Below are 14218 nucleotides of genomic sequence, written 5' to 3' on the forward strand. Positions count from 1 at the left end.
CTTTTCTGGTACAACTGAGAAGCATCAAGCAATTCCGGTCAAGTGATGACGAACAGAAAATGGGGTGACCAGAGCACAGGTCAAGAGGGAGGTCCTGAGATGTGCTACAGAGGAGATGGGGGTATGGCCACCAGGGCATGGTCCCATGGTATGGCCTCAGGGCATGGTCTCAGGATGTGGCCTCTTCATGAAAATCCTCAATCCTCCAGGGGCGTGGCTGAGGAGTCCTAACGCCTTCCCCTCCCCAAGTCACCTCCCTGTGACCCATCGCGTGGCTATGAGGGCCACACGACCCTTCTCCAACACCACCTCCTCCCTGGGTGCAGCAGAGAGGCGGGTTCCGACCATCTCCACAACGCTGTACATGACACACACCCTCACCTCCTCCCACTGTGTCCCTGGTTTCAAGGGCGCGGCTGGATGAGGACCTGCCCGACCTGGGGGGTTCCTGCTGAACCCCCTACATCTTACTCCTGCGTCTTGGGACGTGCACGGGGAAGCCATACGATCCTCGCCTCCTCCCCTGGTCTTGGAGCATGGCTAGGGGACATCCACGATATCCTCTTCGTCCTCCTTCAGCGTCCCCCGGGCCTTGACGCGTGACCGGGTGCCCTCCGCAGCGTTCCTTCCGCCTCCATCAATCTGTGGGGCCCTGAGGGGCGACAAAGTGTCCTCCAGACCGTCCCTCCTTCCTCTATCTCTCCCCGAGCATCACAGGGGATAACCAGGTGCCCTCCACAACGCCCTCCTCTGTCTTCTCCCAGAGCCTTACAGAGGGATGACCAGGTGCCCCTCCACAACATCCCTCCCTCCTTCATCTCCTGGCCTGGCCCTGGGGCGTGGCCGAGGAGGAGAGGACGGAGGAGGAGGGGGACGTCCGGGCCCTTGCTCATGTTGTGGCCTCGTGCCAGCAGCAGTGACTGCGTCAGGAACAAGCACACTCGCCTCCCCCACACCACCGCCAGACCCCCTCATCCGACTGCAGCCTGGCGGCGCCGAGATTCTTACGAACCCAGACCTAACTCACGCTGCTGCCTCTCTGTGCCACTTCCGCCCTCCTCCTCCTCCTCCTCGACGACCGTAGCAGAGGCTACGTATCATCACCCTCACCACAGACGACCCACTACCCTGAGCTCGACGGAACGAGAGAGAGAGAGAGAGAGAGAGAGAGAGAGAGAGAGAGAGAGAGAGAGAGAGAGAGAGAGAGAGAGAGAGAGGCTGGAAACAAAGAGATCCTGATGACCTCCCTCCCCCCCCCCCTACACACATGTATGTATCTCCCTCCTCCTCCTCCTTCCCTCCTTCCACAGTGGTGGTGGGTGATGCTAGCCACACACTGTGTTGACCTCCTCACAAGCAGCTCGCTGCTGTGTGTGTGTGTGTGTGGGGGGGGGGGGGGGGGAGAGAGAGAGAGACCATCGACCTGATCGGTCTAATGCAGGCTGGCCATGTGGCGTGACTACTGCCTTCTGTGTGTGATACTTCTTCGTTGGGGGCGGAGGAGGAGGAGGAGGAGGAGGAGGAGGAGGAGGAGGAGGAGGAGGAGGAGAAGGAGGGGGACCTCTGCTGTGGACTCTGCCCTTTCACACACACATATACACACACAGACCATGAACTATGGTGATGGGTGGGTGACCCTCCCATGGGCTTCGTGCAGCACCAATATATACACCCTGCTCTCCTCCTACAGGAATAGGTCCTCGTGTGTGTGTGTGTGTGTGTGCTTGTTTCTTCAGTCATTGGCAGAGTGTGTCACGGGTTGTCGTGCCTGGGTGAGGCAAATCTGTCACAGGAGGGAGGGAGGGAGGCTGCTGTCACGCCCTCGTCCAGGCAATTACGGAGGGACGGGCCTGGCGGTCGTCAGCACCTGCTGCCGGTGTTGTCAGCCGACGACACACACACACACACACACACACACCGGAGCTAGACAGTCAGCTGACGATGGCATCGAACAACAACAAACCTCCTTTCCCCCTTCTCATGGTGTCTTAGCCGTCCAGGACAACGTTGATGGTAGAGCAGTGACGACCACCTCCCCCCCCTGCCTCTCTCTCTCTCTCTCTCTCTCTCTCTCTCTCTCTCTCTCTCTCTCTCTCTCTCTCTCTCTCTCAGAAGTGCTTCAAGGAACGTCTTTGTCCTCGCTGGAGGTGTGAAGGGTGCGTTATAACGCGCGCACTCTCTCTCTCTCTCTCTCTCTCTCTCTCTCTCTCTCTCTCTCTCCGCGGTAAAGATTGAGGTGAGGGGAGGAGGGATCGGGTGTTCGTGGGGAAGCTCCGCCAGGCACCTGGCCTGGGGGTGGAGTGGGGTTGAGGTGGTGTGGCGAGCTAAGGTGGGGGATGCAACACAAGGCTGGGGGAGCGGGGGGAGGGGGGGTTAAGCGGATTTGTCCATCTCTCCCCCAGCTAAGGGAGGGGCACTACTCCTCTAACCGTCCCTCTCCCCTCTCCACCCCACTTCCACACTCCCCCCAGCATTGACGCAACGCAACAATTACAAGGCAAGCAATGAGTCCCAACGCAACACAAGTCACATCGGTAGACAGTCCCGACGTAACGCAACACTAAGAATACAAAGCAAGTGTTCCCTACACCGCAGAGCAGACATCCAGATACGATGCAACACAACAAACACAACTAGACAACGTAAGAACACCGTCAAATATTAGCTAAACAACACAAGAAAAGCAGACAAGCAACATAAGGCAAGCAGGACACAACAGACAAGCAACACAGGGAAAGCAGGATACATCAGACAAGCAACACAGGGAAGGCAGGATACTATGGACAAACAACACAAGGAAAGCAGGATACAATAGCCAAGCAACACAAGGACAGCATTATACAACAACCAAGGACTGCAGCAACTAGGATGCAACACTGAAGCTACAACACAAGTAATAGCACATAAGTGAGGTCATCAACTCCTGAGCAACACACTGTGACAGCCCACAGCCAGAAAGCAAGACGGCTACAACACTAACAACACAATACTCCAACCGCAATACATCAACACATCAGGCCACAATGCAAATGACAGAGTGGAACACATGACTGAGGCCTCAGGGCAACAGTCAGGATGCAGTGCAGTGCACTACCCGCAACACAAAGTGACTTACGTCATACACTGCAACACTCAGAGCTGAAGATGACGGTCATAATGCAACAGTTCAGCCACAGCAGGGGAAACACTCAAAGCAAACTGATCATCCACAACACAATCAGCAACATCCAGCACGAAACACAACGGCCAGGGTATACGACAACTGGTAACACAACAAAGAGAGATCATGATGCAACTTGAGACTTAAGACGCAACACAGGAGGTCATAAAGTAATACAAATAAGCTCTATACAATATAGCAGTCTCAATAGAGTAGATGTAACACGCTTAAGAGTGATCACGCAACACAAAATACCCTACAACCACAACACAAGACGCAACACAAATACCTACTGGCAACACAAAACACACCATCAGCGAGTACCAAAAGACTACAGGCAACACAAACAGCCAGCCACCGACAACACAACACACACCATCAGTGAATCCTACAACACTCTACAGGCAACACAAGCGGCCGGCCAGTGACAACACAAAGCCGTGGTTGTGGCTAAGTGTTGACTCTGGGGAGGTGCATGGAGAGGTCATGGACAAGCACACCTCACCACCCTCCCAACCCCCAGAGAGAGCCTCTCACCCCATACTCTCTCTCTCTCTCTCTCTCTCTCTCTCTCTCTCTCTCTCTCTCTCTCTCTGCTTGTCAAATAAACGTGTGTGTGGTGGTGAAGATGAAGTCTGGTTTGTAAAAGATTTAAAATGTTTTCTGGCATCTGAGCCAATATATATATATATATATATATATATATATATATATATATATATATATATATATATATATATATATATATATATATATATATTATATATATATATATATATATATATATATATATATATATATATATATATATATATATATATATATATATTTCTTTTTTTCTTGTTCTATTTTCTTCGTTCTATCTTCCATTTTCTGTTATAGTTCTGGCGCTTCTTCGTTATTATTCGTCGAGCTGAAACTCTGACCAGCAGCTGTCCACATACACCCCACAAGGTGGACTACTGCTGCTGTTGCTGATGTTTGGCTGATGGGTCATGAGTTCTCATGCCTGTGTAGTACTGGTAGCACCATACATCTCTCTCTCTCTCTCTCTCTCTCTCTCTCTCTCTCTCTCTCTCTCTCTCTCTCTCTCTCTGCCCTTTACAGACGCCCACTCGACAACGCCCCCAAGCCTTCTGAACCCCATCCCCCTCGGTCACTTCTGTCGAAGAGGAAGTGCCTCGACTCCCGCCGGAGCTCCTGAAGGTGGCGGTGGAGCAGGTGTGTGTGTGTGTGTGTGTGTGTGTGTGTGTGTGTGTGTGTGTGTGTGTGTGTGTGTGAGGTGATGCGGTGTGAGGCCCACAGCCCCAGGTCTCGAGACCTGGGTGACGGGGGATATACTCGGGGCTTCGCGAGGGGTACGTGTCTGACAGGAGGGAGGGAGAGAGATCTGGGCCTTTCAATGCGCCTTGCCTCCGTCAGCCACCGCCGCAGGAGGCAGTGGTGGTAGAGGAAGAAGAGGAGGAGGAGGACGAGGAGGTGGAAGAGGAAGAGGAAGAGGAGGACGAGGAGGCGGTGGTGGTAGAGGAGGAGGAGGACGAGGAGGCGGTGGTGGTAGAGGATGAGGAGGAGGAAGAGGAAGAGGAGGACGAGGACGCGGTGGTGGTAGAGGATGAGGAGGAGGAGGAGGAGGAGGAGGAGGAGGAGGAGGAGGAGGAGGAGGAGGAGGAGGAGGACGAGGAGGCGGTGGTGGTAGAGGAGGATGAGGAACCTCACGCACGGTTAGGAAAAATAATTCCTTTTCTTCACCTTAATACAATTAATTCCTGGCACGAAAGTCCCCAGCCGGAGCCAGGATGTTCAGCTGGGGGTCTCCTCATCCCCCCCCCCTCCTCCCCCCGGCGTAAAACGGTCCTTAACGGTCGCCAGTTTTCGCGCTAACGCCAATATTTTTTTTTTTTTGGTGGCGTAATGGACGAGATTTTGGCGAGTGAGCGAGTTTTTATTCTTCCGTCGTTACTCGCTGGTCTGAGTATAATCGATGCTGGGTGCTAGGCAGGTGCTGCTGAGAGGGGGAGGTGCTAGGATGGTGCTGGGAAGATGCTAGGGGGTGCTAGGTTGGTGCTAGTGAGCGGCTTAGGTGCTAGGCGTTAGGGAGACGGTAGGTGTTGAGATGGTGCTAAAGGAGGCGCGAGGGAAATGCTTAATGAGACGTGTGTGTGTGTGTGTGTGTGTGTGTGTGTGTGTGTGTGTGTAGGTTCGCCAGGTCCCAGTCTGGCACGGGCTCGTGTCAATGACGTCCCGCTCTCGGGGTGCCATTCCCAGCACAGGTCGGCCGTATGTTCTCAGGGTGCCATGACTAGCACGGGCCTGGCGCGCGTGTGTGTAGCCCCCACCACGGGTGACACAAGTCTGCCCGTGTGGGAGTGGACGAGCCCTCTTGGAGACACTACAGAGGTGTTGGGGTGAGCGCGCTGTGTGTGTGTGTGTGTGTGTGTGTGTGTGTGTGTGTGTGTTCTTTACAGTCACCGACATAGCACGGGGAAAATATTTCCCTCCCTGGTCAAAGGCCATCTCGGGAGGAAGAAGAGGGGAGGAGAAGAGAGCAGAGGACCTTGAGGCTCGCAGACTTTGATGTTATGTGGCTCAAGGTCTGTCCCCCAACGACCACACTTTTCCTCTGTGTCGTCCACTGCTCTCCTACTCTATCTTGCAAACCCCACGTTACAGAAATCGCTAAGTCTGCCTTTCAGAAACTGGGAGTTCGGTTTAGATGTCGAAATTTCTTTTTTATCTAAACATTTGCTCCGTTGATACAAAGGCTTGACCTCTTCCTATATGGAGACTGCTCTCACATCTGAGGTGGTCCTAGCTCTGCATCCTTACTTGAAAGAGTTGAGTCGAAAGCGGTTCGGCATACAAAATGTCCCAGGATAGATTTCAAACTTGACCCCCTTGCCCTATGCCGCAGTGTTGGTTCACTTTCCCTCTTCTGTAGATATTACTTTGGTCTTTGCTCCCAAGAGGTGGTTGCTTGTGTTGCCCCCCACCACTAGCTAGACCATGCCAGTACTCGGCAAGCTGCTGCGTCACATGATTACCATGGGGCCGTCGGCAATTAAAGGGTGGGCCGTTTTGATAACTATTTCTTACCCTACACCTCGAAGCGTTGGAACTCTCTACCTTCTCATGTCTATCCCAATGGATATGACCTGGCACATTTTAAAACACAGGTTTTTCATTTCCTTCAAAATTCGTATACACATTCCCTTGTCTCTTTCCTTTCCCTTTCATAATCCTCTCTATATATCAATCAAGGCCTGGCATTGACGTGGACTTTTGTCTGTGATGGAAGCCTCCAATGATAAAGAAAAAGGGGCTCCGCCAGTGTCTGCAGACCTGATCTTAAAAGCAAAAAAATGTTACAGGAACAAGGAATGATGAAAGGAAGACGAAAAACTTCCAGAACCTCAGGCGTTCGAGAGAAAGAGGAGTCATCATCATAACGGTTAGTTCTCGAGTGGTCAGTCAACACACACAAACTGTGGGAAGCAGCAGCAGCAGCAGCATCAGAAGCAACAGCAGCCATACGCGTGCCTCGCCTCCAAGTCTTTTGGGATGGGGGACGCACATGCACACATCTCACGAGGACAGCAGCCAACATAATACGTGTAGCATAGACTGCCAGCAACATCGTGGTGTACAGGGTGAGGAGAGGTGGTGCCAGGAGGAATACATGAGACGGGAGGCTTCTGACTCCACTCTGGTTAATGAAGAGATGGAGGAAGAGCTGTCTATTCCACTGAGGAGAAGACACAATCCTGACATCACCCATATCTTACCGTATGTGGAAACGCTGATGTATGGACATGCTGTGCACCGTGACGTCACCCATATCCAGCATGCCCATCATCGCTAACGGAGGCACATGCCTCTCATATGACACAGTTGTCCTCTCACCAGTCAATCAATCAGTTTGTCAGTCAAACAGTCAATCCATCAATCCATCAGTCAATCAATCAATCCATCAGTCAATCTATCTATCTATCTGTATATCTGTCTATCTAGCTATCTACCTATCTATCTACCCTTTGGTACCGTCAGCTGTGGCTAGCAGGTCCTCCAGTTGGTACGGTTAACGAGTCCCTCTCAAACACTGTGGACAGTCGTTCATAATACGGTTAACGAGGACCTCTCATACACTGTGGACAGTCGTTGATGGTTACAATTAACGAGGTCGTCCAGCCCAGGACGGTCATCCATCGTACAATTAGCGTCGGCCCACGCTACCTGCCTCCCAGGGAGGTGCGCTGCCACCAACCATCCACCCACCCCACGACCACCTCGCGCGTGCGGGGATCCCCAACACTGGATGGGGTGAGGGTGAGGGTGGGGTGTCACGCTATAAATAGAACGCCCCAGGTATCGGGTCGGACCCCCTGAACTCCCGCGGTAATGAGACCAAACTCCATTATTATGCAGGCGACGGCAAATCCTCCTCCGGGTTAGAGGGATGTCCTGAGCAGTCCAGTGGCTCCCTGTGCACCCACCAGCGGGAAGCTGGCCCCTTCCCAGGGTCACCCGTAGGTAGACGAGGGTGACCTGGGTGACTTACGGGGGGGGGGACTCGGGTGACTTACGGGGGGGACTTGGGTGACTTAAGGGGAACACTTGGGTGACTGTGGGTGGATGATTTGACTGGGTCTTCGCTCTAAGACGAGGTTACGCGCATCTGTGTAGCCTGAATGAGCCGCGGGAGGTCCCCCGTCTCCAGCAGTCATGCACGGGACTTGAGAGTTATTCACAGCCTCCGGACATGAATAGCAGGCACGGTGGGTCTCGAGGCTCCTCGTCCTCAGACATCTCTGGCCACAAGGTGGACGACTCGGGTATATTTAGCTCCGGGTTCTTGAGGGTGTGTGTGTGTGTGTGTGTGTGTGTGTGTGTGTGTGTGTGTGTGTGTGGTGGGGGAGAGGGTGGAGTCTTATATCGCGCGGCACTTCAGACACCAGTCTTGTTACAGGCTCGGTCATGTGGCGCTGGGTGCCATCATTAGAGTCTGACACTGATGTGGTGCTGGGTGCCACCACTGCCGCCTGCCACTGACGAGGTGCTGGGTGCCACCACTACCGCCTGCCACTGACGTGGTGCTGGGTGCCACCACCAGCGGCTACTGCTACTACTACCTTGACCACTTATCCCAACAGGTTCAGCAGTGGTGAGCATATCCAGCCGAGTGTCCCCTGAGGTTTTGCAGCTGCTCGGGTATTCGGCTGGTGACACCAGGGAAGAGAGTTCGAACCCTCCTCCTCCGCGGGACGTCCCCAGACCACCTCCTCACCCACGAACCAGCGTGATGGCAGAGCCTTGCACCAAGCCCCTCCCGCGAGCGGAGTGAGAGACGCTCGCTGATTGAACCTGCCAAGGATAACCTCCTGGTCCATCCTGCGGCTGACCGGGATTCCTTCCTCCTGACGGGGACACACGTCTGCACCCCCAGGCAGCTCCTGACGCGGGGGTGGGGGATAACCACCCACCCACCTATCCCTTCAATGGGGGGAACGACGACCACCACCCACCCACCCCCTTCAATCAGTATCCTCCCACGTCATGGGGGCTTTTACCTTCGTCTACTCCAGCAGGAGGCCGTCCACACGACGCCCTTCGCCATTTCTATACTTCATTTCGAGATGAGAGGAAATATTGATCTGTCCACCGGCGCAAGAAGCCTTGTCTTGGGGTAGTGCGTTGGGAGGCAGGAGGAGGAGGAGGAGAAGAAAAACAAAGAAGAGGAAGGAGAAGGATAAGGAAGAGGAGGAGGAGGAGGAAGATAAGATAGTGAGTAAAAAGAAAAATATTTTCAATCGACTTCCAAAATGATCCTGGACGAAATGCAGGTAAGAGACAGTGGAGGTTAATGACCCGTCACGTTGATGATGATGATGATGATCATCACTATGGTCTTCCCTCCCCTTCCCAACCCCTCACCCACCCACCACCACCCTGACCCTCCCATCCCAGCACCTCCCACACACACCCTCCCGTGGCGTGCATATGTCCCGCTCATTCCAGGCATCTCTCTCTCTCTCTCTCTCTCTCTCTCTCTCTCTCTCTCTCTCTCTCTCTCTCTCTCTCTCTCTCTCTCTCCCTCTCTCTCTCTCCTCTCGACTGCCGTTTCCCTCCTTGGCGAGGATGCGCCAGGGACGGACTGAGGAAATACCCCATGCGCCCCCATACCATACCCTCCACCGCCACGTTACTTACGTTCGCATTCAAATCACTCATCACTAATACCCCGGTCCCGTACACGAACGCTGCTGACACACACCCACACATCAAGGTACGAGGAGGTGTTCGTGCTCCGGTTCCTGTAACAGTTATGTTGACACACGACCGTCTCTCTGGGCGCTGGTAATGAGACGTGTGTGTGTGTGTGTGTGTGTGTGTGTGTGTGTGTGTGTGTGTGTGTGTGTGTGTGTCGCAACTCAGTAAACCCAAGCCAACAAACCTGCTCGCCAGGCCATAAAACGCCACCCATAGTCCCGGGTCAATAAACCGGGTCACCCAGCAATAAACCCGACCAGCTACAGCACGGGAGGAAACCAGGTCACACGAAGCCATAGACCATCATTAGACCGAGTCATAGGATGACCCGAGAGGTCCCACGTGTCCTCACCTCGTCACCGCCTCACCAAAAACAGTGACCTCACCACCAGGTGGAGTAGCGACGTCACCTAGGCATCACCAGGTCATAGCACAGGGTCATAAACAGGTCACAGCACAGGGTCACATCTCATGACCAAACCAAGTCCGCCTCACCAGACTTACAATGCCACAGTTCAGATGCCTCACACCACAGATGCCTCACACCACAGATGCCTCACACCACAGATGCCTCACACCACAGATGCCTCACACTATCACTACCAAAAAAAAACACAACAACGAAGTCACCAAAGTGCACCTCAACACCAGGGTCTCTCTCTCTCTCTCTCTCTCTCTCTCTCTCTCTCTCTCTCTCTCTCTCTCTCTCTCTCTCTCTCTCTATTTATCTATCTATCTATCTATATCTCAAACGGCCGTGCCCTCCGGCAACTCCTATCAGAGGGTAAAAAGGGCAGAAGAGTCTCCACTTACCTCCCTGTCCTTACATGCCTACCTACATACACCATACCACGCATTCTTCCACCCTCATCTCTCCCTCCAGAACTCTTTCACTCTCCCCCGTGTCACAGGTGGGCTTCCTCTCGCACCAACCCCCTTTTTCAGTCGCTCATATCACACACTCTTCCTCGTAAACTCCCAGTCTTGCATTCTTCCCCACATGCCCAAAACCACCTCAAGTTATAACGTGTCACCTCCCCCCCTCTACCACTCCACAATTCCTTCTCACTGCAGTCCCTGCCGTACCACACCACACACACACACACCACATCAATTTCTTTCTCCAGTCCATCTCGTCATGCACTAAATGCTCCTCTCACACAGCTCATTTCCACAGCCTGGATGCTTGCCGTCTGTGCCTCATTCTACGTCCAATGTTTCGGCTGCATAGGTCCAGGGTTGGGTAATGACTATGCCTCGTTACTACCCCTTTTTACCCCCGCCTTACTCGCTACAGACACCTGCACATGTATCCTCTTCCCTCCCTCCTCCACACCCGACGCATGTGTAACAACTGCTGACTCACCTCCTCCCACAATTCATCTGTTCTTCAATAGAGTGTGTCCATCTTCCTTTCACTTCCTCACTCTAATTCAGCAACTTTCCTTCCTTATTTTTTCTTATATTTTTCAATAGGCTCCAGTCACGGACACAAGTCCACATCAAGGCTGGACCTTGGTTAACAGAGAGAAAGGATTATGAAGCGGGAAAAGACAAGAGAAGGGAAAGTATTTACAAATTTTTGGAGAAAGTTAAAAAAAAAAAAACCCTGTCTTTTGACATCTAAATCTTCACTCTTACATCCACCTCTTCCCTTAAACTCTTCATTCAACTCACTTCAAATATCTGTATCTACTCTTTCTCTGCTTTGCTTTGTAAGCTCCGGGGGAGGCTACAGGGGAGACTAACAGACAGGGAGAGTGAGGGGGGGAGAGCACACACGAAGCCTACCAGGAGGACATGGATGGGAGGAGGCAAGTGTGGTATGGCACCGTCGTGTCGTCATCTGTCCAGACGAGAGAGAGAGAGAGAGAGAGAGAGAGAGAGACGCACGCTCGGGTAATGACTTGCCTTGGGAGAGGAGGGGGGGGGACATCCACCCACCCCACCCCACCCTACCCCCTCGCCTCACAGCCTCCACTGACCTGACTGGTCAGTGATGACGGGGTCGGACCTGACTAATCAGTATTGATGTCGTCGGACCTGAGTGATCAATAATGACGTGATCGGAGCGGATTAATCACTACTGACGTAGCTGGACCTAACTACCCATACGTTCACGTCATCATCTCTAGCCACAGACAAATGAGTGGGTAACAGAGTCAGATTAAATCGCCTGTATGAAGATATCAATCCGATCACCGGCATACGATCACATGTGATTATAATAATCATCATCAGGACCTCGAAGCATGAGGGACGAGCGATTAACACCACCTGGGCGGTGATCCATCACATACACCTGGTCAATACCCTAGGCTGTGATCAATCACATACACCTGGTCAATACCCTGGGCGGTGATCAGTCACATACATCTGGTCAATACCCTGGGCTGTGATCAATCACATACACCTGGTCAATACCCTGGGCGGTGATCAGTCACATACACCTGGTCAATACCCTGGGCTGTGATCAATCACATACACCTGGTCAATACCCTGGGCTGTGATCAATCACATACACCTGGTCAATACCCTGGGCTGTGATCAATCACATACACCTGGTCAATACCCTGGGCGGTGATCAGTCACATACACCTGGTCAATACCCTGGGCTGTGATCAATCACATACACCTGGTCAATACCCTGGGCTGTGATCAATCACATACACCTGGTCAATACCCTGGGCTGTGATCAATCACATACACCTGGTCAATACCATCATCACTACGCCAGCTGCTGGCCACAGTGGTCACAATGTGTGTAGTGACCTGCGGGGTCATCACTGAAGACTGTTACTAGTACGTCTTCCAGGACACTAGTACTGTGTACTTGTGTACATATGTACTATATCCTTGTGTACATATGCACTGTGCTTTTGTGTACATACATGCTATGTTCATGTGCACATACTTACTGTGTTTATGTGCACATACATAGTGTACATGTGTGAATACCTAGTGTTCATGTGTACATACTTACTATGTTAATGTGTTCATGTGTACACACCTGCTGTTTCATGAGTACATAGCTACTATGTTCATGTACACAAACGTATTGTATTCATGTGTGCATATGCTCTATCTTCTTGTACATATAAATATCGCGTTCTAATATACATAAATAGTGTATATTTGTGTACTTATGTACTATGTTCTTCCATACAGATATACTTACGAGGGGTACTTACGCACTATCTTCCCGTATACACATGTATAATGTTCTAGCATAAATACATACGTACTTACGAGGGCTATTTACATACTATCTTCTCGTATACATACGAGGGGTACTCACATACTATCTTCTCGTATACATATGTATAGCGTTCTAACATAATTACATACATACATACAAGGGGTACTTACATACGATCATCTCGTATACATATGCATAGTGTTCTAGCATACATACATACATACTTACGAGGGGTACTTACGTACTATCATCTTGTATACATATGTATAGTGTTCTAGCATACATACATACATACATACATACATACGAGGGGTACTTACGTACTATCATTTTGTATACATATGCATAGTGTTCTAGCATACATACATACATACATACGAGGGGTACTTACGTACTATCATCTTGTATACATATGTATAGTGTTCTAGCATACATACATACATACATACGAGGGGTACTTACGTACTATCATCTTGTATACATATGTATAGTGTTCTAGCATACATACATACATACATACGAGGGGTACTTACGTACTATCATCTTGTATACATATGTATAGTGTTCTAGCATACATACATACATACATACGAGGGGTACTTACGTACTATCATCTTGTATACATATGTATAGTGTTCTAGCATACATACATACATACGTACGTACTTACAGGTATTTCTTATTTTCGTAGACATCGTAAAGGCCCAAGACGTGCGGGTGCTCGATCAGTTTCATGATAGCGATTTCCCTCTCAACCTGCAGGAGGGAGAGAGAGAGAGAGAGGGGCGTGAGTGAGGGAGCATGAGCACAGCTCCACCGGGAGAATGTCAGAGGGCGAGGGCGGAGCTCCTCTCTGATCCCTTTGACGAGGCGAGTTAAAGAATGGGGTGCATGACGTCAGCGAGGATGGGTGTGTGTGTGTGTGTGTGTGTGTGTGTGTGTGTGTGTGTGTGTGTGTGTGTGTGACGCTCTCTCCTTCCTCCTGCCGCCGCAGGAGGAGGAGGAAGGAAGGGGTTTGGGTAAGGGGAGGGAGGGGGAAATCAGGAAGTGGTACAGGGGGCAGGGCATGGAGGGAGGGAGGGGAGAAGGGGGTTGGGGTGTGGGGTGTGTGGAGGTGTGGTTTGGTCTGATGGTCAAATGGAGGAATAGGGAGAAATGGGAAGGAGGAAGGGAGGCGTGAGAGAGAGAGAGAGAGAGAGAGAGAGAGAGAGAGAGAGAGAGAGAGAGAGAGAGAGAGAGAGAGAGAGAGAGAGAGAGAGAGTTAAAGGCGGACAGCAGCGGGGCCAATACAGTGGGGGCATCTCCCTCCCTCCAATATCAACCTTGAACAGCTTTGTCACACGACCCCTTCCAGCAGCACTGCTCAACTGAGGGTGGGTGCACAACACAGTGACTGAACGTGTGGTCATTACAGATGTGGCGGGGGAGGAGGAGGAGGAGGAGGAGGAGGAGGAGGAGGAGGAGGAGGAGGAGGAGGAGGAGGAGGGAGGGATCTCTGTGCCCCAAGCATCAGCAACAGTAGTTCACATTTCACGAAGCAATTGGGTCATCCACTTAAAGATGGTTGCTTGGCCCCCTCCAAAACACTACAAACG

General features: G+C 51.7%; 1 protein-coding gene across 5 annotated transcripts in view; it reads right to left on the minus strand.

Annotated features, from left to right (window-relative positions):
* sff (sugar-free frosting) overlaps positions 1-14218 on the minus strand; it is a 337418-nt gene that overhangs the window by 79287 nt on the left and 243913 nt on the right. For all 5 annotated transcript variants that reach the window (XM_071664557.1, XM_071664558.1, XM_071664562.1 and 2 more), the window contains one exon: positions 13294-13379. In XM_071664557.1, coding sequence (XP_071520658.1) covers positions 13294-13379 — 86 coding nt within the window. The remainder of the gene's footprint in view (positions 1-13293; positions 13380-14218) is intronic.

Source organism: Panulirus ornatus, chromosome 9 (assembly GCF_036320965.1).
Source record: "Panulirus ornatus isolate Po-2019 chromosome 9, ASM3632096v1, whole genome shotgun sequence".
Lineage (NCBI taxonomy): Eukaryota > Metazoa > Arthropoda > Malacostraca > Decapoda > Palinuridae > Panulirus > Panulirus ornatus.